Genomic DNA, 21,664 nt, shown 5'->3' on the forward strand with positions numbered 1-21,664 from the left:
TCTTTGTTTATCGATTGAAACTGACCACATGTTAACAGATGTGGAACGGAACTAGGAAAATTGCAAAAACCTAGTATACTCAAACTCCACTTCTAAAATATTGTTAAGGTTCACTAAAAATATTCGATGAATTTATAACCTTGGTAAACATCAAACTAATTTTTTTGACTAACTGAAAATTGTAAAGTATCATACTTCAACTTGAACAATGAACATGTCTAGTAAAACTTAGTAACAGGGCCGTATTTGAACATTTTGCGCTCCGGGGCAACATATTTTTCTGCCCCCAAAAAGTTATTTCTTAAAATATAAGGTACTGATTGACTCATAAATATGGTTAGATTCTGAAAATTTTTTCTGGAAACCTTTGTTTTTCAATGAGTTAAGAACAGTGATGCAAACAGAATTTGTCGGTCGGACTTTCAAAGTTATACACGAGTTGGCGAATTCCCATCCGTCGGGGTTTTTTTTTTTATTAAATTTCTTTATTAACAATATAATATACAGTAAGTACAATAGGTAATATCTGATTTCATAAAAATTATAAAGATAAAAACTCTCTTTTACAAAAAAAATCAAAAATGTTATTTTTAATTTTTTAATAATATTTTAAGATTTTGAAGTTTTTTTTAATCTTATAACTTCTACAGAAAATTTTACCGACTTTTTTATTATAGTACCATCGTTATGCGTGAACAACACAAATTTTGAAGAAAAAAATTCACGAAAATCGATAGTTTTTATAAAAAAGTATAAGTAAAAAAAAAAAGGTGGATAAGTGGATGTCGCTCTGCTGTACAGTAGGTTACAAGTGGGTCACTGTAATGGATGGTGTTAAATTTGAATTCAATGATATAATATCATTGTATAAGAAAAACGATTCTGAGCGAAAACGGTCAGTCAGCCTATGATATTACCAAGTATATTTGATGATATTATTGTGAATAAAGTAATTTATATATAAGCTATTTACGTGGAGCCTTGTTTTAAATTTTCAATCCTAAGCCATAAAAGTTAAACATTTTATACATTTTCAACTACAAAATAATTAATAAATTATAAATTTGATAAATGTTTTCAAAATTTGAACTTTAAATACTTATAAAAAAAAAATGTGCCTATGTATTTTTAATATTTTTCAACTGCTATTAGAACGATATATCAGGAGCCTTATATTAAATTTTCACACTTTTTTACCCAACAAATAAAATTTTATTGATATTTATAGAAAAAAAAACTAAAAAATTGAAAACTGACAATGTCCGTAAACAGCTCAAAAAGAGTCAAAATATTTTATAAATTTTATGGTATATAGAAAATGCTAATATAAACATTCAGTGAAATTTTCAAGTATCTACAGTCATTCGTTTTTTAATTACAATAAAATAAGAAAATTGTTACATGATAAATCGAAGTGAATATCAAATGTTGTAAAAATATAAATTTCAGACGCTCATAAAAATTTAATTTAAGTTTCTTGTAGACATTTTTTTTTTTTTTGATAAAGGTTGACAAACTTATGAGTAATCTTATATTACATTTTCAAATCTTAGATTTAAAAAGAAAAATTTTTATGAATTCTCAACTCAAAATAATTTGCTAATTTTCGTGAATTTTTTCATATTTTGTCAAAATTTGAACTTTAAATGCTTATAAATAAAAACTGTGACTAAGGATTTTTAATTTTTTTCATCTGCCTTTGAAACAATAACCTAGGAGCCTTCTATTAGATTTCAAGCTTTTTTACTCAACAGATAAAATTTTATTGATATTTATAGAAAAAAAACTAAAAAAATTGTCCGTAAACAGTTTAAAAAGAGTCAAAATATTTTCAAAATTGTATGGTGTATAGAAAATGCTAATATAAACATTCAGTCAACATTTCATGTCCCTACGGTCATTTGTTTTAGAGTTACACCAAAAACCAAAATCGATTTTCTCGAAAATTATACTAAAATTATACTAAAATACTAAAATTATACTCATAGTTTATACCCATGGTTTATAAAAATAAATTATAAACTGAAAAAAAGGTATTATTTATTTCAATTGCATTTTTTCTGACCTTAATTTTATTACGTAAAAGTAAAATGAACATCATTATTATTATGTTGTGTTTTACTTATTTACAATAACGCTAGCTGCGGGCTGCAATCATGCCGTTATCAGTATCCAAGAAATTATTATTTTTAGTATAAAAAATAGATTTGAGAGGATACCATCCTAAAATAAACTTTGGAGAAATCTCCACCAAATCACAATACATAAGGAAAAAAAACATTTTACATAACTATATTGGCTTAATAATAAAAAAAGTTCATGAAAATTTACCGCCCCTCAAGTTCTACCAGGAAGGCCATTGCCCACCCTGCCCCCTAAATACGGGAATGCTTAGTAGTAAGTAGTTATAATAGTAATTACTAACTGTCAACACTCAACTGACAACACTACAACAGTACAAGTTGTAGAACTACTTCACGTCTTCACTACGACTCTATATATCGTAGATAACATTTTGGACAGACTGCCACAGACATGTTTTAATAGTAAAATTAAAAAGGTATTAAATTAATACTTTCCACAGTTTGCAGTGCACACAGTTAATCCAATCTATTATAGTGAGTATTTATAATACATTAATACCTATATAGAATAGCCCGTTGTAAATAACACCACCAAAAATACATTTCGAGACTTTCGACGTCTGATCATTAAAATTTAAACACGTGTAATAATTACGTGACATAATAATATGGTCACGTCCGATAACTTGATTTTATTACCATTCAGATTCATATAAATCAATCAATTACATGCAGAAAATAAATAAGACATGAACATTGACATTGACATTACCCGAGACTATTTTTAATCTATAACATTTTTTTTTTCAATGTAGCAGCTAGAATTTAGCTATTCATTATTATCAAACACAGTACCTACTAATTGATAATTGTTATTAGTCGATATAAATATTGTCGATTATATGCATTTTTTAAAACAATTTAGAGGGGGTTACAACCCCGGTCTCCCAGGATATGATGCTGCTGTCCATGGTCGCCGACTAGTGGGGTGCTGCTAAACCATACCATGACCCATTTCGTTGGGTTAGGAAATTAATGAAGCACTACGTAAGCGCCCCACGAAATTTGGAAAACCCGTCGCCCATATTGGTGTTTTCAGTAATATGTAACCAAATGCCCGTTTTACGTATTTACACGAAAGGTACCTATGTTGTTCATTTGTTTACAGATTTTATATTACACAAAAAGCATAATATAAATACAGGTTATATAAATTGGTTATTGTTATTAAAATATACTGCATAATAATGCTTACTGAGTACTAGCAATATGAATTCTACAGCAAATCGCAATGTAGTATGTTATTGACAATTGTTTATACTAACTATACTATTTATTTAACTGGGTAATAATAAAAATGTTATGTGTAGAAATTTGAACCTATTATTTATTAAACATGGTTATCATACTTTTGGAGGGGATAATTTATAAAAATATCCACGTGTCCTTACTTATAATTAAAATACTTTTCTATTTTAACTAAACTAAAATCGCGTCATAAAAATGTTACCTATCTATTAATTTATACCATTTAATGTAAATCTGCTTCTGCGTAAATCGAACGACAGAATCTCATTAGAAAATGTAGCTAAGAAAACATCTTAAATAGTATGGTTGCTGGGTATTGAGTATTCGTCAATGGTTGTATAATATAGTATTCACTATTCACTGTTCAAAAAAATACATTCAGTTTTGCCCCAACACTACTTTTTTTTTTTTTTAAATCAATCGAGCTTTATAAAAAACTTTAAGTTGATAAATAAATATATCCAAACTAGAAATGCAACTGGCACTTAATAAATCATTGAATAGTAATAAAAACATATCTGTACAATTTTTTATTTGTAAAATATTTGCTAATATTTTAATAATTGATTATAAACACATAAAATTTTTTTTTTTTCTTATATGTGATATCAAAACACATTATAGTATTCAATAAATAAACAAACAAAACGCTTCAAATCCGTGTGTGCAGTTTTCCGCCATGATATCAATTATTGATAAAATCCTGATTATACGGTTTTGCCCCACATAGGTAATACCCCACTTTCCCCTAATTTCGTTATTATTCAAAATACATTTATAGAAACTAGAAACATTTCACTATTATTTAAATAAATTATCACTAATAGTGCACAAAACAATTTTCAAAACATTTAGACTATTTTTTTAAGCTACCTATTTATAAGTATTCGAAATTTACAATGTATTTAGATTTTTTCCATAAATGTTGATAACAATTTAACTAAGAAGAAGCTAACAAAAAGCTTAACAATGTAATACAAGATCCCACGTAAGTTGGTCTTGTAGCAGTTTAGTATTGGGACTAAGTATGTACAACATACCTACCACAATTTAATTTTATAAGCGTTTAAAATTGAAACTTTTACAAAATTCATCACAAATTATTCTGTGGTAAAAACTAACAAAAGGTTCTTAAATATTATACTTGTGTCTGAGTATTTTGTAATCTACAAGACAAATAATAGAAGTAGGACTACCCAACAATGGTGATCCATTTAACGTAAGACACTCATTATTTCAAAACCAATATTTTCTAAGACCCTTTTTTTTTTTAAAGCAACGTGTATTTTTAATTGCTTATTCCAAAGCAAAATATAATTTGAATTATTTCGATGTATAAATATGTACCAATATATCGAGTTTTGTAAAGTGTTTTATGAGTTATAACTTATACGTATTTAAATTTTGAAGTGTCGATACGAAAGTGTCATCAGTGGGTGGCTTCTTCATTCAAGATTTTCTTCCTTTTGTATTATAGCCCATATTCTTATTGTGCCTTATTGCGTACAGATTGTGTATTTTATTAATAAAGAAAAAAAAAGTGTTGATGAGCGGAGTGGAGTGGTGAACGGTTACCTTGCAAAATGTTAGTCCACTACTCCGCTCGTCAACACATTAAATACATATAATGTATTAAAAGGTTAAATGTCTAATGGCATAACTAATAAACTACTTGTTTGAAATTTGATTTCGATAGATTGAAATACTCCGAATAATATACTGTTTTGAAACATAAAACTAAAAATGTAAATTTTTATTCAAAAGAGTAAAACTTAAGTTATAAAGATAAAAAATATTAACCTTTTTCATAAATGTTATTTTGTAACCATTTAAAAGTTATGTAGAAGAAATGTTTTCAAAAACGTTAGTGTTTTCTGAAATAAAGAGTGTCTTATGTTAAGTGGATCACTCCGTATTACAATATTCGTATACATAATCAATACAAATGTATGTTATTGGTTTGCAAAAATTATAATTAATATTTTTATATTTAAGTGCATTTGTTTACGTCATATTCTTTACAGTTAATTAGATATAGCCATAAGTATTATATAAAGTTATTGATTAGGTACATTATAAATCATAGGTATATATTATATATATCATAAACACAAAGAAAAACAATGATAAAATGCGAACAAAATTGGCTATTCATTTTTAATAATTTGTTACTATCATACATTTGTTACGAATTACGATTATGTGTTTGCAATCAAGGTTATGAGTACCATCTCGGCCCTTATTTGTTAGCAATATTATATAGGTACCTATCGGCTATCATACCTAAATCTTTTAGTATTCGCATTACTTTCGCGATGTATACCTAATAAAATATGGTTTAAAAAAAAAGTTTGCGTCTCTACTGAGAGATAGCTCTATTGAAATAAATGCTGACCAATGATTTCGAAAATAATAATAATAATAGTACATATATTAAATTACAACACTTAAAATACGCAACTAAATATTAAAAATTAGGAAATTATAATTATAATTCAAATAATTATTAAATATTCTAAGTTGACGCTATAGTACAGATCTATTATGAACTTACCAGGCCTTGAGTTCGTTCTATCGGTGGCGGATGTCAGCTGGTGGTGGTTTTCTTGAAAAAATAAATTATTGTGTAGAACCGAAGCAGGTGGTATTTGCATTGATTGGTCTTCAAAACATTGTATTGTGGGTGTCATTCTGAAATAAGTCATTTATGAAATCGAAATACTGTATTGGTACATAGATTAAATGTAGGTAGATTTATAATATAAGCTACTATAAGTCATATTATAATATAGATACTATACAAAAGCGTGGATATTTTATAACTAAACGTTCTGCTGTATCGCTATTGATATTTCATAACATAATTTGTAAAAACTTTTTTCGAATTATTTCTTCTTTTTTTTGCGAAACCCGATTACGTCGAAATACAACATTAGAGGTATATTATATAAAATTAATTAATTAAAACAATACAATATTGTATTATCAAATATGGTCACGCGTGCATGTGCGTGCACCGCGTGCTGATACCGCGAAACGTGGGTTTATATTATGATATATTATTATACTAGGTGTATGTATACTAAATATTATTATGAAAATAATTAAAAACAGTCAAAACACAGAAAAACGATAGAAATGGTTTTTTTTATAAGGTATTATACTGTTTATAAATAATAAATTAAAAATCAAGGTATTAAAGTCGTTCTATATTACTGGAATCACGTCGAAAAATTATCAAATCAAGAGTATTTCCCTATTCACTGCGGGTAGAAAACAATATATTAAGTTATAACAGACGTGCTTGGTGGGGGAGGGGGGCGCATGATGCGCGATCATCGCTGATGAAATTATAGAGTATAACGCTGTAGTACAATTATTATTACAATATACCTGTGCAGAGAGTAGGTGGCCGGAAATATATTAATGTTGTTGGCGGGCAGATAGTGTGATGACTGCAGGTGTAGTATGGGACCGGGGGTAGTATTTTAGGTGTATTCGGCGTGCCTATATTCACGTTCGCGAATTCGACGTCCGCACTCTTGTAGCCCCGCCGTGAAATTACGATCGTCGTCAATCTCGAATTTTTGACGAAATTTCGGGGGGGCGGGGAGGGTCGGCGACGAGACACGGGGCCAGGACTATGAGAGAGTGACGCGCGTGTGCACTCGGCCGAATTCACGAGACGATTGTTCGGGCTCGGGCAGTAGCGCAGTACTCGGGCGGCTGACTGGCACGGCGACGACGGCGACGACGGCGGCGGTAGTACGCATGCAACGTATACATAATATTATATACCTATATTGTATACGATAGTTGGCGAGAAGAATGGCAAAATATTCACACACGCACACACGCGCGCGGGTCTGCGCTCCACGAGCGTGCACACGCACTCGCGCACACGCACGCGACATTCGCGGACGGGGTGAGTCGCGGCCGCGGTCTTTTGGGAGGGGATGGCGGAGAAAACGTGAGCGCGTGGATGGTCGGTCGTGTATGATATATATACCCATAGTATACACTATAATATACAGCTGTGTTGTTGGCCCCGTGTATCCACACTCGCCCACGTACACGCACCGGTCGACACACTCACGCGCTAGCGATCTCTTCTCGTATTATCAGCTGCGTTCGGTGCAGAAGTACAGAATTCAACGCTATCCGTATTCCTTCCGCGTGCCATTATCGTTATCGGCGGCACTTGTTTGTTATCAAACTTTTCGCAATAACAAACCCAAACGTGCCCGGTCGGGCCTATAGAGCCAGCGTCAAAACGGTAAATACTCTTGCGTTTGTGGTGTTGTACCCTTTTTCAATGTTCACTTTTCGGAACTGGAGGTCGACGTGTCTTCTAAAATATAGTGACTAAAATGAAGATTATTTATTGAGATTTATCTCTTGACGCTAGTGCGACGAAAAAAAAAAAAACGCCCAACTTACATCAATTGACGGTCCTTCTGTTAATCATTTTGCGTTTCAACATTGTTAATTCTTATTATTTATATAATATCTACGTGTGTTTTTATTTTTACGTGAACTTCGTATTGCTACTATTACCGTTGTTTCCCATATCGAAGCTTCTTATTTATTTTTCATTTAAAGTTAGGTTGAGCAGTAGCCATCAGAAGACTCTTATTTTATTTACTGGTTATTATTAATCAACAGATACCTATAATTGTTGATTGGAAATGTTGGAGGATTAACCACAAGTGGCTTTGATGTGTGTTTCAGTTAGGGAGTTAATCTGTTCTACTTAAATATTTGATAAGTGTGTATGTTCATACACATTTTGTCATTTGATTTATTTTTGTATTGTTTGGACATTATCACTTAGTCCTGTGATTTGTTACTACAATGAACTCCACGGACGATGAATATTGGAATGAAAAAAGTTTTGAAGGATTTAGCTTTGAAGATGAGGTACCTATTAGTGCATAATTTATTTACTAAAATGTTCAAACTTATTACCTATTATTAAGAGGACAACAAATCCTTTGTATTATCTCCATCTTAAAAATGTACCTACCTACAACTTAACAAATATTTTGTGTTCTGCAGATTTTCTTATATTGGTTTGTTATATTATTATAATTTATTATAGAGCGAATTGGCCTATTATCAAAGTTGAAAGTAGGAATATTTATCTTGGGACCTTAGAGAAATTTATTTTAAAGTTAGTTATAAGTTATAACAAATCACTTGGTATAATATTATTATTACAATTTTTAAAACTTTAATATTATTAAATGCCTACAAGGCATAAGCACAAATTGACTAATTTTTTTGGGAGGAGTCAAGCCCCCCTCTCCATAGGCCATATTGCTTAGTACCACAGGATATAAAAATTAGTACTAATTACTAGATTTTGAACTGGGGGGACTTGACTGACATTTGGGGGGACTCAAGCTCCCGCATTATTTGCACCAATGTTACAAGGTACTCTACCTATTCAATACTCTTACATTTTACTTTGATAATAAGTCAATTGAAAAATCTACTCTAATTTTAGAGCTAACAATTAGTAACAACACAAAATTAGTTATGCTGAATGTAAATTTGCTAGGTGTGTTGTAAGATGGAGACAACACATGTGTGTTTTATGTCCTCATAATCTAATTATATATTTATATACAAATAATGTTAAGGTATTAGGTAATTAATGTATTACATGATTTATATACTAATATATTCTTAATGTTATGTTGAAATTGACGTTTGATTAAATTACCTACTTAGTGAAATATTCTATAGTTCACATAAAAGTTGAAGGTAATCACACATAAACATACTAATCTAGTTATTACCTATTAGAATTATATATATTTTAAATAATAAATGTGTTTAATCAGTTAGATATTTATTGAAAGTGAATAAGAATTGTATTTATTTATTAATTAATACTAATTATGGAAATATTATTTTCATTTAGGAAAAAGAATTGAATTTAATTCAGAAAATTCCACCCGAAAGTGAAGGTAATAAATTATAAAATGTATGATAATAATTTATTAATATGCATTTTTATTATTATTATTATTATTTTGTCGGTTTAAACCTATTAATAAAAATAAATAAATTAGGTTTACAGATTGGATCAACAAAAGCTAAATTACAAAATGTTGAATCATTGGATACACTACTTTCAAAAGAAATTTTAGATAAAAGTAAGTAGGTATTTTTTTCTGAATCATATTTTGTATATTTATTAATTATTATTATACTTTACAGTATTTATAAAGCAAGATTCAAAGTCAAATAAAATAAATTCAACTCAAGTAGGTTAAAATTGTATTAATATTTATTATTTACATACAATTTAAATTTTTTTTCTTTTTATAGAAAAAATTGAAGGGTGTCAAATCTACAATAGAAAATATTGTAATGTCTCATACATATACACTAGAACCATATCACAGCTTAGAAGAAAAAATAATGTTGTTAAAAGAAGCTTTGGATACAGAAGATGGAAATGCAATATTAACTGTATAGAATTTCAACTTAAAATAAATATATAAATATTTTCATAATTGATGTACTGTTTCAGGTTGTTATATTTTTGACAAACACTTTGAAGAAAGGTATTTTCCAGCGTATATTACGTGATAATCCTATTGCTGCTTCTCATTATGTTCAATATTTATACTCTAAACAATATATTGACGAATTAGTCGACACTTTAGAGTATGTTCATGTTACTAAACAATTAAACAAATATATAATATTGTGAAACATATTTTTTTACAGAATGTTGGGACGAACAAAAGATGCAATGGTAAGATACAATTATTTAGGATGAATGGCCAATTTACAAATGTCTTTTAAAAAGCCTGTGTGGCTGTATATGAAAAAGATTTTAAAAGGTTAAAGTTTCTTGGAAATGTATTAAAAAATCACTTAAAATTAAAGTAGTTTAGAAAAATATTGTTATTTTGTATCTTAAAAATATAATTAGATTTTTTAGTACAGTATTTTATTGTAAATACATTTTTATTTTTCTGAAAATAAACCTTATTTTGTAAAACCCCTTTACGATGGTATATATTTTTTATGATATACTTTTCAAATATATTATAATTTGTAAATATTTTATTTATTTAGATGATGCTATTTAAATTTGGATGTCGAAATCCACAAAACTGTCTGCAAAGATTCAATGTATGTGCCAATCTATCAGACGAACAATATGATAAGCAAATTATATCACAACTTATTCATTTAGTTGGTAATTAAATAAATATGAAGAACCAATTATTTAATTTTTTTAATAATTAAATATTCAATTATGTTTTAGGAAAAAGTGGACAATTTGTGTCAGTTGTTTCGTTAGTAACTGACAAATGTAAGGAGCAACAAAATGTACAATCATGTCGTATGGTGGCTAATGAATATAATCTGAGTGCTAAACAGTTGGAAGCAACATTGCTGATGACTTTTTGTCAACTACAAAATTGGATTCTTGTGGATGACATGTTGTTAAACAAAGTAATTTAGTTTGTTATGTTTCAACTTATAACAACTAAATCTTCTTATGTTATGTATTAACTAAGTTATGTAATTGTATACAATAAATCAACTTTAAAAATGATAAATTACCGATTTAAAGTTGTAAATATTGGTCTAAAATACATTATTTATAATTAAAATTATTTTTATATACTACACAATATTATGCTCTTGGTGTATTTCATGTAACTGAAGTTTGAATTAGTTATTATAACAACTTTTACTTAAAACTATTGTTGTTTAAAACTACATTATTAAAATTTAAATAATATTATATTTAATTTTAGAATTGGCTTGGAAAGGATAAATTGGCTTTATCATTACCTATCGGTGAAACCGTTAAACTATTACACAATAATGGTGCTCCATCATCTTCATTAACCCGTTATATAAAAATAATTAAAGATTCAGATGAACGTTTAGAATTGGCTAAGAAATTCAATTGTCACCATATAATAATTGATGTATGGTAACAATTATTAACTATAAAGAATATCAGTTTGTAATTTATTATTTATTTGTTTTTTCAGGATTTTGCATTCAAAAAAGATCGTAGGGGATTATTAGTATACAAGACAACTTTACAAAAACAATCTGAAAGCTATTATTATGCCGATGTAATTTTAAAGAGTCCAGTAAGTAATTAATATTAACTTTTTTATTTCCCATATTGTACACTAGTTTCACTTGGAATCTTACATTTTTGTGTCTAATACAATTCAACAATTAATATATTTAATTAAAACAACTAACCATGTCAATTATAAATTTTATTTATTTATTTGCCCTAATAAAACATAAGAAGCAACCAGGGTATGGCATCATCTATGTATTGGCTACTAGTGGTATGGTAGTCAGTTGTTTAGCACCATCAAAAATCGGTTGCCGCCCTGGTCGCTTCTTTTGTTGAATATAGTATATCATATTTATTTATATTTTTTTTCTCATTACTTTTATTGAATATGGTAATAGTCAATTTAAAAATGTTTTTATGAAATTGTTGAATATTACTAAACATTATTTTTTTCTTATCCACTATCTAGTATCCAATAATATTGAAAGTCTATTTGAAATGAATATTTTATTTTGTCCTGAGACTTGTATTGTATAGATTATATATAAACTTATAAAAATATGCTTTTGATTTATGTGCAAATAGCATATAATGAATCAAATTATGTTATGAGTAATGAAAGTTAAAAATAATGAACATTATTTTTTTCAGAATATGAAGTGGAAAAATTAATAACATTAGTTATAACTCATTAGTCAATACCAAATTTATCACAAGTGAACCCCTTTGAACAAATGTAAGACTGAGACAGATTATTCATGATTTATAAATTATTCACTATTCACTATTATTTGTCATAACAATTAATTTATTTTATCATTAAATTAAATATTATTTTTAAATTGAAACATTCATGCTATTTTTGTATGATTTAAATTGTATATATTTAAAAATATAAATAAATTGAACTGTTACCAAATTGCAATGTACTTCAGAGAATCTACTTGTCAATTATTACTTTTTTGGAATCATAATAGGAAATTGGGTACCCAAGCTTAGTGAAATGTGACTGTACACCTTATTAAATGGGTCAGTGAAACCTTATGGTAGAAAACTAACTGTTGTTTTACTATGGCTTTTAACGCTCTATTTGATTCCACTGTAATTGTGCTACTTGTACAGTTATATGTTACACCTATACTTTTGGTTCAGTTGTTTATACACATTTTAAAGAAAGGTTTATATTTGTTGAGGTGTAAGTTTATTTTTATTTTTATGGATATTACTAATAATAAATTTGAAAAATTTGAATCAGAGGAAAATCATGACAGTCCTACGCCTACAACATATAAAAGGAAAATTTATGGACGTCAAAAAACCTGTATGTAATAAACAAGTAATTTTAATAATAATAAAATATTTATGGAAGTAATATGTTATTATGGTTTAGTATCGGAGGCTTCAATCTATAACCCCATTGACCCACAAGAACGGAATAAAAGTAGACGTGAGTAAATTCTATATATTTTCATCAAGCCTCTTGTTTGGTTTTCATTTTCATTTTTATAATTTAGAATATAGTTTTGCGGATAAAACCCTTGATTGCATTACACAATGCTTTTGGCAATGTTCATCTTGTTACCAATGCAATGAGAAATCTTAATCAAACAAATCCTGGCTGTCTTAACGATAAACAATAAAATATAAATAGTATGATCCAAATTCAACTTATATTTTTAATTTGATTTATCGTTTGAAATAAAAGTATCTAATGGCTCATTTGTTGGCTTGTATAGTTGTACATTGCTCGAAACTTTGGCTTCTGGAGTCAATTGATGGCTTCAACGTCAGTCCCGTTTTAGTTTATGCTCTCAACTTACTATAAGATGTGGTTTATTATTTTTATTCTAATGGATAATTTTAAAACCCTTTGAAGACTCAATAATTCCATTTAAAACAACAAAAATGGTTTATAATATTATATTTATATACTCATTGTTTATTAATATTTGGCATTTAACAGAAGTCTCCATCTTATCAACACATTTTAATAATGTTATAATTTCATATAGTTATTGTTAATTGTGTTTATATACATTTATGGAATAACTTACACATTTTATCAAATTACTACTTACTTATTTTATACTTGATAATAAGTTCATAAATGTTAATGTTTCAAAATAATGGTCATGCTCAATATCTTCTACATTTGTAATAGAAATAATATTGCTACAACTATATCAATACTTATATTTGTTTTTTATTACAATTTTAAGATTATTAAATTATATTTTAATTATTTTATACTTGGATTTTTTTTTAAACAATATTTATTGTGTTATACCAATGTTTTATTATATTATTGTAGTTAAAAATAAACTTTTTAAAAATTAATCATGCATTTTTTACAAGATCAAAAATCGGTTTTCATTGTGGGTTTGTTATAAATTCATTGACTACTGAATATTAAAAGACAAAAACATAATTTTAATTTCAAACATCATATAATATTGCTTTTAATACCAAATAATAATATATTATATCATTGCATTACATATTATATTAAGTTTGTTAACAGTCTTTAAATACCTTGTAAAAAGTAATTTAATGTATTATATTTATATAAGTAATAAGTATATCTGATGCCAATACAAATAGTATTATAGGTTTAAAATTAGCAGAAAAATTGAAAAACATCCAGATTAAGATAACATTGTATGGTTATATAAAATAATATAATAATGTATTCAGTATTGTAGTAATAGCCTTGGCCCATGTTCAAAAAAATATATATTAACAGTAACACCTCCATACAAATAAAGAAAAAAATATTTGAGATTATGTTTGCCACACAAAAGCAACCATTAATAACAGATTAAAATACACATATTTTTTACTGTAAAGGAATTAAAAACTGTCCATTGTGAAGTTTTCAGCGTGATGGTATCTGTAAATCGAAGTTTTACTGTTTAATATATCATACAAGTAAAAACAGTTAAAATTATTAATACAAGAAAAAGTTCACCATTTATTGTTTGGAATGTATACTATGTAAAATAAATATAATATTATAACGACGAACATAGTTATATAAAATCATCACAACATTAAGAAGTATTATTTCACATAAATATCACAATAATATTGGTAACCAAAAATTAGCAAATAACTAACTTATAAGTGTAACATTATATAAAAATATTTCCTCTAACCAAAAAATAAAACCAATATAATCAAAAATTCTACAATGTATTTTTAATTTATCATGGTACTTGTTGCAAAAGGAGGTTTCCATCCACCAAATGTTAATTCTAAGTGTTTTGCGACGGCTACACACAATCGATCTTGATTTATTCCAGCAACCACCTATTACATAATAATTGGATTATATTGATAATATTGTTGGGTATTCATATTATTCTATCAAGTATAAGTTTTATAAAATAAGAGATACCTGTATTCCTAATGGTAAACCATTTAGACCTAAACCGAGTGGCACTTGGGTGACTGGTAGCTTCAGTACGTTGAAAATAGCCCAATAAGCGAAATTGTAGGGATGCAAGAATGGCTCACAATGACGTTTTGCTGTGGTTGGAGACGAAGGGAAAAATAACACGCTATCATCACCCAACAATGTCTAAAATGTGAATATTACTTTATTAGTAAATGTTTTTCTTACATAATATAATATTTAAAATTAAACTAAGCATAATATCTCAATTAGTATAGTAGCATGATGTAATTGAACCTTCGTACAAGTTCAAACTGTGCGCCTATTATTCTAACAATGGCTCACAAAATTTAAAAAAAAATTAACCTTTAATTAAGATAAACTAAAAAATTAATTATGTAGTATATTCATAGGCAAATTCATGCATGGGTTCACACCACTGATCTACAGTACTGCTCTCAATCATTCCTTCATTTAATTGAAGAACACTAAAAAAACTTCTATGAATAAGTCTAATTCATAGACATAATATTTTTATTTATAGATATATGCCATATGGTTTAATTTTTTATTTATAAGAGTTTAAAATTATAGAATTATATTTTAAAGCTGCTGCACACAACTCATTATGTTGCGGTTAAGATGAATATATTGAACATGAAAGTAACATCATATATGATATATCATATCATACACATACATACTGAATATTATACAGTAGTACAGTACGCGATGCAACACAACGAGTTGTGAATACCGCTTAACTGTGACCTTATAGCTCTAAATATAGAAATCAAAAGTCATAATGATTTGATAAAACTATAACAATTGTCTTTTTATTTGTATTTTTATATGCTGGGAGGAAAGACTTGCCGTTAAGGAATTGCTTTACCCCCTCCTCCAACAAATTTATCTTAGCTATAAAAAAAAGCTCAGCCTTATATTTAAGAAATTTAAAACTAAAATATCTATACATTTACCGATATTTCATTTGAAAGTTTTTCAATCTCAGCATCAGCCCAAACTGCATTTACTTTTGGTAATTGTAGATCAATTAATTTTAATACTGCAGCCAAAGAATGATTTGAACGTCCTACAACTGTTTTTAGGATTTCTGACCATACAGAAACTCTAATCTGTAATTATAGAGAAATTTATATTATTATTTTTAAAGTAGTTTTAAATTAATTACTTGATTGTTTCCCAATGTTGCACAAAAATCTGATTCTTCCTTTGTCATAGAATGTCTCCACAAGCTATAGCTATAACGAGTACCTGAAAATTTGACTTTGAGCGGAGGTAGTTCAGTGATAGACGTTATATCCTCTATAACGTGATCTAAAACTATTTGTAATTCATCGCTAATGGGACTAACACGTGGATCATTGGGCTTATCAACATAGTAATACTTCAAACTAGACAAATCAACCTAAAAAAAAACATTAAAATAATGAATTATATTATTAATTTTAGAATTTTTTTGTAATATTAAATATTATATGCTTACTTCTTGGCCAATTTTCAATTCCAAAGATTTTTCCGGTCCCAGGAAAGCTTTAATTACTGGAGTTAGATCTTCAGCATATTTAGTTATAGGTCCTACACTGACCATGGTTTGTTTTTCCGTACCTTTTCTAAATGTCATACCTTTTGTATTTATAAAGCCTAAAAAATGGTAAAAACGATTATGAAAAAAAAACAATATTGATTGGTGGATGTCAACAAAATAAAATAAATTATTGTGTTTCACATTGTACGCATAATGCTGTTGATGAAATAAGAAAAATTTTTACATACAATAGTCATAAGTGATTTAGGTAACACAATAAAATATTTAGGACAGTTATTACAATGCAATAAAAAAAAAATAATGTTGAGAAACAATGGAACAAGATGGCTACAACACTTCTAGTGCATGTAGAAGGTAAGATGATTAATTAAATAACTGTAAATCTAACCTAACTAAAAGTAAATCTAAGTCAATCCAGTCTTGGCAAAACTAAAGATCATAATATTATTTGTAGCTAGAAAATATAATTTATACCAATGGACTCTGCAATAATTTTGGAATTTTTAATAAACATTATAAATAATAATACTATGAACATTAGCTGCTCTGGAAGAATTTTGCTGTCAATATATATTATATCAAACAAATTAAAAAATCTCAATCTAATACTATAGTAAAAAATAAATATTTTCCTTACCTGTAGTCAACTTATGCCCAAATAAACCACAATTGAATGCAGGTATACGAGCAGATCCTCCAATATCTGTTCCAAGACCTAAGGGACTACCGCAAGCTGATACTATACTGGCCTATGATAAAATACATATTTTTTATAAAAAATTATATTTTGGGTCATATTTTATTATTTTAAACATACTTCTCCACCAGAAGAACCACCGGCTGAATGATTTGTGTTGTAAGGGTTATTTGTTTGTCCATAAACTTTATTTCTAGTTTCACACCATAGGTTTATTTCTGGGACATTTGTAACGCCTAAGAGTATTGCACCAGCAGTCTTTAATGATTTAACAACTTCTGCATCTTCTTTGCTTTTCATGCCAGTTCTAGATACTAGGCCTAAAGTCCAAGCCATTCCTTTTGCTCCTGTACTTTCTTTAGATGTAAATGGAATTCCAAATAAAGGTTTGCCATCAAAAATTAAATTAATTTTTTCTTCTGTGTTAGCTAGTTCAATAAGTTTATCATATTCATCTGCTTCAACTAAAGCTTTGTCAAACCGCGTGTCAACCACAGCATTTAATGTTGGGTTCACTTGTTCAATTCGTTTGATAAAACATTCAACAACAAGGCGACATGTAACTTCTTTATTTTTAATTTTATTGACAATAGTTGTACAACTGTCGAGAACCAATAGATCTTCTACTGGGGGCAATGTTTTTGATGGTGTATTTTTATAAACATAGTAAAATATTAATGACACAATAAAGTCATAGATAAATCGAATAAATGAAATTACATATGACAAACAGTTACAAGGATTTGATGTTTTTGATTTTTTTGGTGGACGGGTTTTCTTCAAGTGAACCTTTCCCTGTTTTTCCTAAAAATATATACAAACATTGGATGAGTACATTTTTTTTATAGTCTAGAATAATACTTTATCTTTAATTGAAAATCATAGGATCATAAAATATTAAAATATATTTTAAAACCAGAAAAGTTTGAGAAATTAAATTGTATTCACACAACTAAAATTTAGAAACGTACTACATGTAAACATTTGTAGGTTTTAGTTATAGCTTCTGACTAGTGGCATACACAGGGGAGGGGTTATTTGGGTGTTCAAACTTTCTATTGGAAATTTCTGTGAACGCCAACGTCACTGCTTCTGTTGATAGTATATAATTTATAACTATAGAATTTTTTTTACAAAAAGTTTTAGAATATGTTAACTATTTTTTTAGACTTAATACTTTTATTTCTCAGACATATTTTTTGTACACCTACAACTTGATAATTATAAATTACATAAAATGTATAATACATTAATACCAACAATTATAAAATTGACTACTTATAGGTATTTCATGATATTTTTAGCAGGTCTGCATAACTTTGTTATGACAACAAAACATAATTACTATTTACTGTACATACGCATTAGAGAAACTACTGTTTAAAACCTAATGCATTAAATTCATAAGTACTGTTTTACCTAGGTATATTTTTTGGATAACTACCAGTACTAAAATTATATTTAAAAAAAAAAAGTGAGATTATCAACATTACCTTTCTATATCCAGTCATTGCAAGTATGTGACGAGTCGGGTTCTTTAGGAAAACACGCAACAATCAAGTAAAATTATAACAAAAAACAAAACTTTGACATATTAGGTACTCTGATTGTCGATTTTGAGGTGGGGTAAGTAGGCAATAATATTATTATGTAGATGTAGGTAGGTATAAATATTAGGTGCCGCGGAGTAGGAACAAGTCACGTTACCCACTGTTACAAACCGCCTTGAAAAAAATGCAGAATATTGAATAATAATTGTTGTTATTATTTTTGAAATCAATGCGTAACGTTGTATTAACGTTTCTCAAAACACATTTTCATGACGACATAGGATTCGTTTCACTTTTCTAAATTATAATATTCAAAGTGTATTATAGTAGTGTAGTACCTACATTAGGAACTTTGCAATTATTGTTGAGTGTAATAAATTGTAATTTATAATACTGTACTTCATTACTTCAATAATCTAATGTATTGTTTAATTGTTTTTTCCTGATAGTTCTTACTATTTACTAATTATCGGAGATACAACATGAACATCCATGAGTTTAATACATAGATCATAGAGTAATATTGTGGTGATATCACGGTAATATCAATTCTAATCACAACACGCCACGGTCGACAGATTGTATTATCAGCGTTATAAGAACGATTAAAATCACGAATGGATCATAGCAGGAAAAATTTTTTCCTGCTATGATCCATTCGTTGAAAATTTGATTGAAAATTTTACTACAGACAGTCGTCACCACCGGGAGCGAATGAAGATGAATGAACAGTTTAGTTCACCAAAGCTATAGAAAATTGAAAATATATCATGATTTACGGAATAAAATTCAAAATTTTTCATTGCATAATTAATTCTATGTTCTAAATTATTTATATGCATGTATTTAAATACTTTCTTTTAATCAAAAACAATTATTAATATTATTAAATACTGTCATTTTTAAATTTCCTATTAAAAAAAAAATATATAAAAACTGTGAGAGTTAATTCACTAAATTATCATACATAATGCTTTCAAAGTGTTACAATTAACAAATAATAATTATTAATTATTAATTAATATATGGATTTTAAATACAATTCATAATATGTTGATGTTGAGGTTAATACTAGTATTCATATTACCTATGTGTTACCAAAATGCATATATTTTGAATACCTTTTTATAAGCATTTATTACTCAGTTGTACCTATCACCATTGATTTTATAATATATTCATAGTATTTATAGTATTACTATTACCTATATATTATTATATATTATTAACAGAGATCCTGGGGATAGAAACATATCTATATGCTAAATGGTTGATAGATTTATATGGTCATCCTAGATCAGTGCTCTTTTTCTTTAGACTTTAAGCGTTTATGGAAAAAGTTTAAATGCTTAAATTTTAATACTATTATTAATATTTTTCAAAAGTATATTGAAACATTAATTTACTATACATTATAATAATTTATCTGTGTGAAAAAGTACATGTAATTTTAGTATATACCTAATCTAGAAAAAATCATTAATAATTTTGATTAAGTTAGCCTTGACAGTTTTACATTAAATTTAGGGAGCCTCTTGACAAAAAAAAATTGAGAATAACTGTACTAGATTATACTGTAAAATATCTAAATATATATAACTAGCGGTCCCAGTAAACAATCATGTTTGTAATGTTGCATTTCAATTTAAAAACTTCATATACATTTTTCACTGTTTAAAATCACATTTATTTTTATTTTTTCGAACACATCGTTTCAAAAACTATTATTTAATATATAATTTATTGGTATAGTATTAAATTAATTAATGAAATAAAACAAACATACCTACTATAATTATTAGTAATAATAATATATCTATGTATAAATTATTAAAATACAAAACGAACAAACGAAAAACGATTCTGAACAAAGACATCGTTAACTAATAAATAATATTGAGATTAAAGTAATTTATTTTACTATTAGACATCAGCACCTACAATAGTAGGTTAAAGTCATTTTTGCCCAAATAATAACATTTGAAAGTGTCATCGTGTCTATAAATTATAATAATATACTCTAAAAGTTTCATAAATCCGCGAACACTTACTATTTTTAAATTACAACAAAATAACTAAAATCGTTATTTTTGGTTTTAATATGTAATTTCGTCCAAATTTTAACTTATAATATCTGTAAAAAGTAACTGTGTTTATAATAGATTATTTAGATTTTTCGGTTACAATATGAACCAGGGGCGGACTGGGCCGGCGGGATACTGGGAACTTTCGGCGGTGGGCCGCTACTCAAAAATGATTTGTTATTGCTATATATTTATAATTATTATTAATATAGAAGATCGGTATAAATCGGTAGAAAATCGGTATAAATATGAATTATAAATATTTTTTATTTTCATACCATGACGCGTGTGTGAAAAATTGTTTATATTAAGTGTTTAAGACGTTAGATTTCAGGTTCGGCTGATTGTGCACCTCCCTCACTCTTCAGCATCAATGCATCAGAAATTATTATTTATAATTAGGCCACGGATTTAAATATAAACTGCATTTTCTGAATTTTCTAAACATTGCTTTCCAAGCAAAGAATTCGTTTCATATATTATCAACGAATTGAAAAATGAAATAAGAACATTTATATGGGTTGAAGTCAATATTATAAAAACTTATTAAAAAAAAATTAAATACAATTAAATAAAGGTAATTTTTTTAAATTATATTTCTATTTTTTTACGTACCCATTATGTTCGATACTATAACTTCGGTCTTCAGTTAACACTTGCCAATATGGAATTACTGTCGAAGTTTTTTATTTTAAAATATTAAATAGCATCTGATTGACTGATGTGCTATAATGAAACTCAAAATATAACGAATACACTACCTATACACCTATCTAAATTCTATTTTATATTCGTTTAAATTGGACTTTTAATTTTTCTGGACATTTTATTAAGCTACGAATTTATTTAGTTATTTTGTTATTAAGGTAATACATATTAATTAATAGGTATTTCTTAAAA

General features: G+C 27.5%; 4 protein-coding genes across 5 annotated transcripts in view; 2 read left to right on the top strand and 2 right to left on the bottom strand.

The window, feature by feature from the left end:
- The window catches only part of LOC132943857 (uncharacterized), a 26,825-nt gene extending 19,626 nt beyond the window's left edge, over nucleotides 1–7,199 (bottom strand). Inside the window, exons 1-2 of the mRNA XM_061012986.1 lie at nucleotides 6,786–7,199; nucleotides 5,947–6,083 (exon numbers count right to left, since the gene is read on the bottom strand). Of these exons, the coding sequence (XP_060868969.1) occupies nucleotides 5,947–6,082 (136 nt within the window). The 5' untranslated portion in view covers nucleotide 6,083; nucleotides 6,786–7,199. The remainder of the gene's footprint in view (nucleotides 1–5,946; nucleotides 6,084–6,785) is intronic.
- Nucleotides 7,200–7,469: 270 nt separating this feature from the next.
- LOC132943856 (spermatogenesis-defective protein 39 homolog) lies at nucleotides 7,470–12,398 on the top strand. 2 transcript variants are annotated; one of them, XM_061012984.1, is made up of 13 exons: nucleotides 7,470–8,039; nucleotides 8,124–8,312; nucleotides 9,322–9,367; nucleotides 9,473–9,556; nucleotides 9,621–9,667; nucleotides 9,732–9,875; nucleotides 9,937–10,073; nucleotides 10,137–10,164; nucleotides 10,491–10,614; nucleotides 10,684–10,874; nucleotides 11,183–11,359; nucleotides 11,426–11,530; nucleotides 12,121–12,398. In XM_061012984.1, exons 2-13 carry the CDS (start codon nucleotides 8,247–8,249, stop codon nucleotides 12,139–12,141), a joined length of 1,170 nt encoding a protein of 389 aa, XP_060868967.1. In that variant the 5' UTR covers nucleotides 7,470–8,039; nucleotides 8,124–8,246; the 3' UTR covers nucleotides 12,142–12,398. The 2 variants fall into 2 exon arrangements, with proteins under 2 accessions (XP_060868967.1, XP_060868968.1); XM_061012985.1 differs by having other exon boundaries at nucleotides 7,470–7,668.
- A 135-nt stretch (nucleotides 12,399–12,533) lies between these two features.
- Nucleotides 12,534–14,071, top strand: LOC132943858 (uncharacterized). Its single transcript, XM_061012987.1, has 3 exons — nucleotides 12,534–12,790; nucleotides 12,860–12,916; nucleotides 12,984–14,071. The coding sequence occupies exons 1-3, from the start codon at nucleotides 12,541–12,543 to the stop codon at nucleotides 13,070–13,072; spliced, it is 396 nt and encodes a 131-aa protein (XP_060868970.1). The 5' UTR covers nucleotides 12,534–12,540; the 3' UTR covers nucleotides 13,073–14,071.
- Nucleotides 14,072–14,508: 437 nt separating this feature from the next.
- LOC132943854 (fatty-acid amide hydrolase 2-A) lies at nucleotides 14,509–19,184 on the bottom strand. Its single transcript, XM_061012980.1, has 8 exons — nucleotides 18,624–19,184; nucleotides 17,251–17,934; nucleotides 17,071–17,182; nucleotides 16,371–16,528; nucleotides 16,056–16,292; nucleotides 15,844–15,999; nucleotides 14,867–15,049; nucleotides 14,509–14,778 (listed from the first exon to the last, which is right to left on the bottom strand). Exons 1-8 carry the CDS (start codon nucleotides 18,639–18,641, stop codon nucleotides 14,668–14,670), a joined length of 1,659 nt encoding a protein of 552 aa, XP_060868963.1. The 5' UTR covers nucleotides 18,642–19,184; the 3' UTR covers nucleotides 14,509–14,667.
- Nucleotides 19,185–21,664: the final 2,480 nt, after the last annotated feature.

This window comes from Metopolophium dirhodum, chromosome 4, assembly GCF_019925205.1.
Source record: "Metopolophium dirhodum isolate CAU chromosome 4, ASM1992520v1, whole genome shotgun sequence".
Lineage (NCBI taxonomy): Eukaryota > Metazoa > Arthropoda > Insecta > Hemiptera > Aphididae > Metopolophium > Metopolophium dirhodum.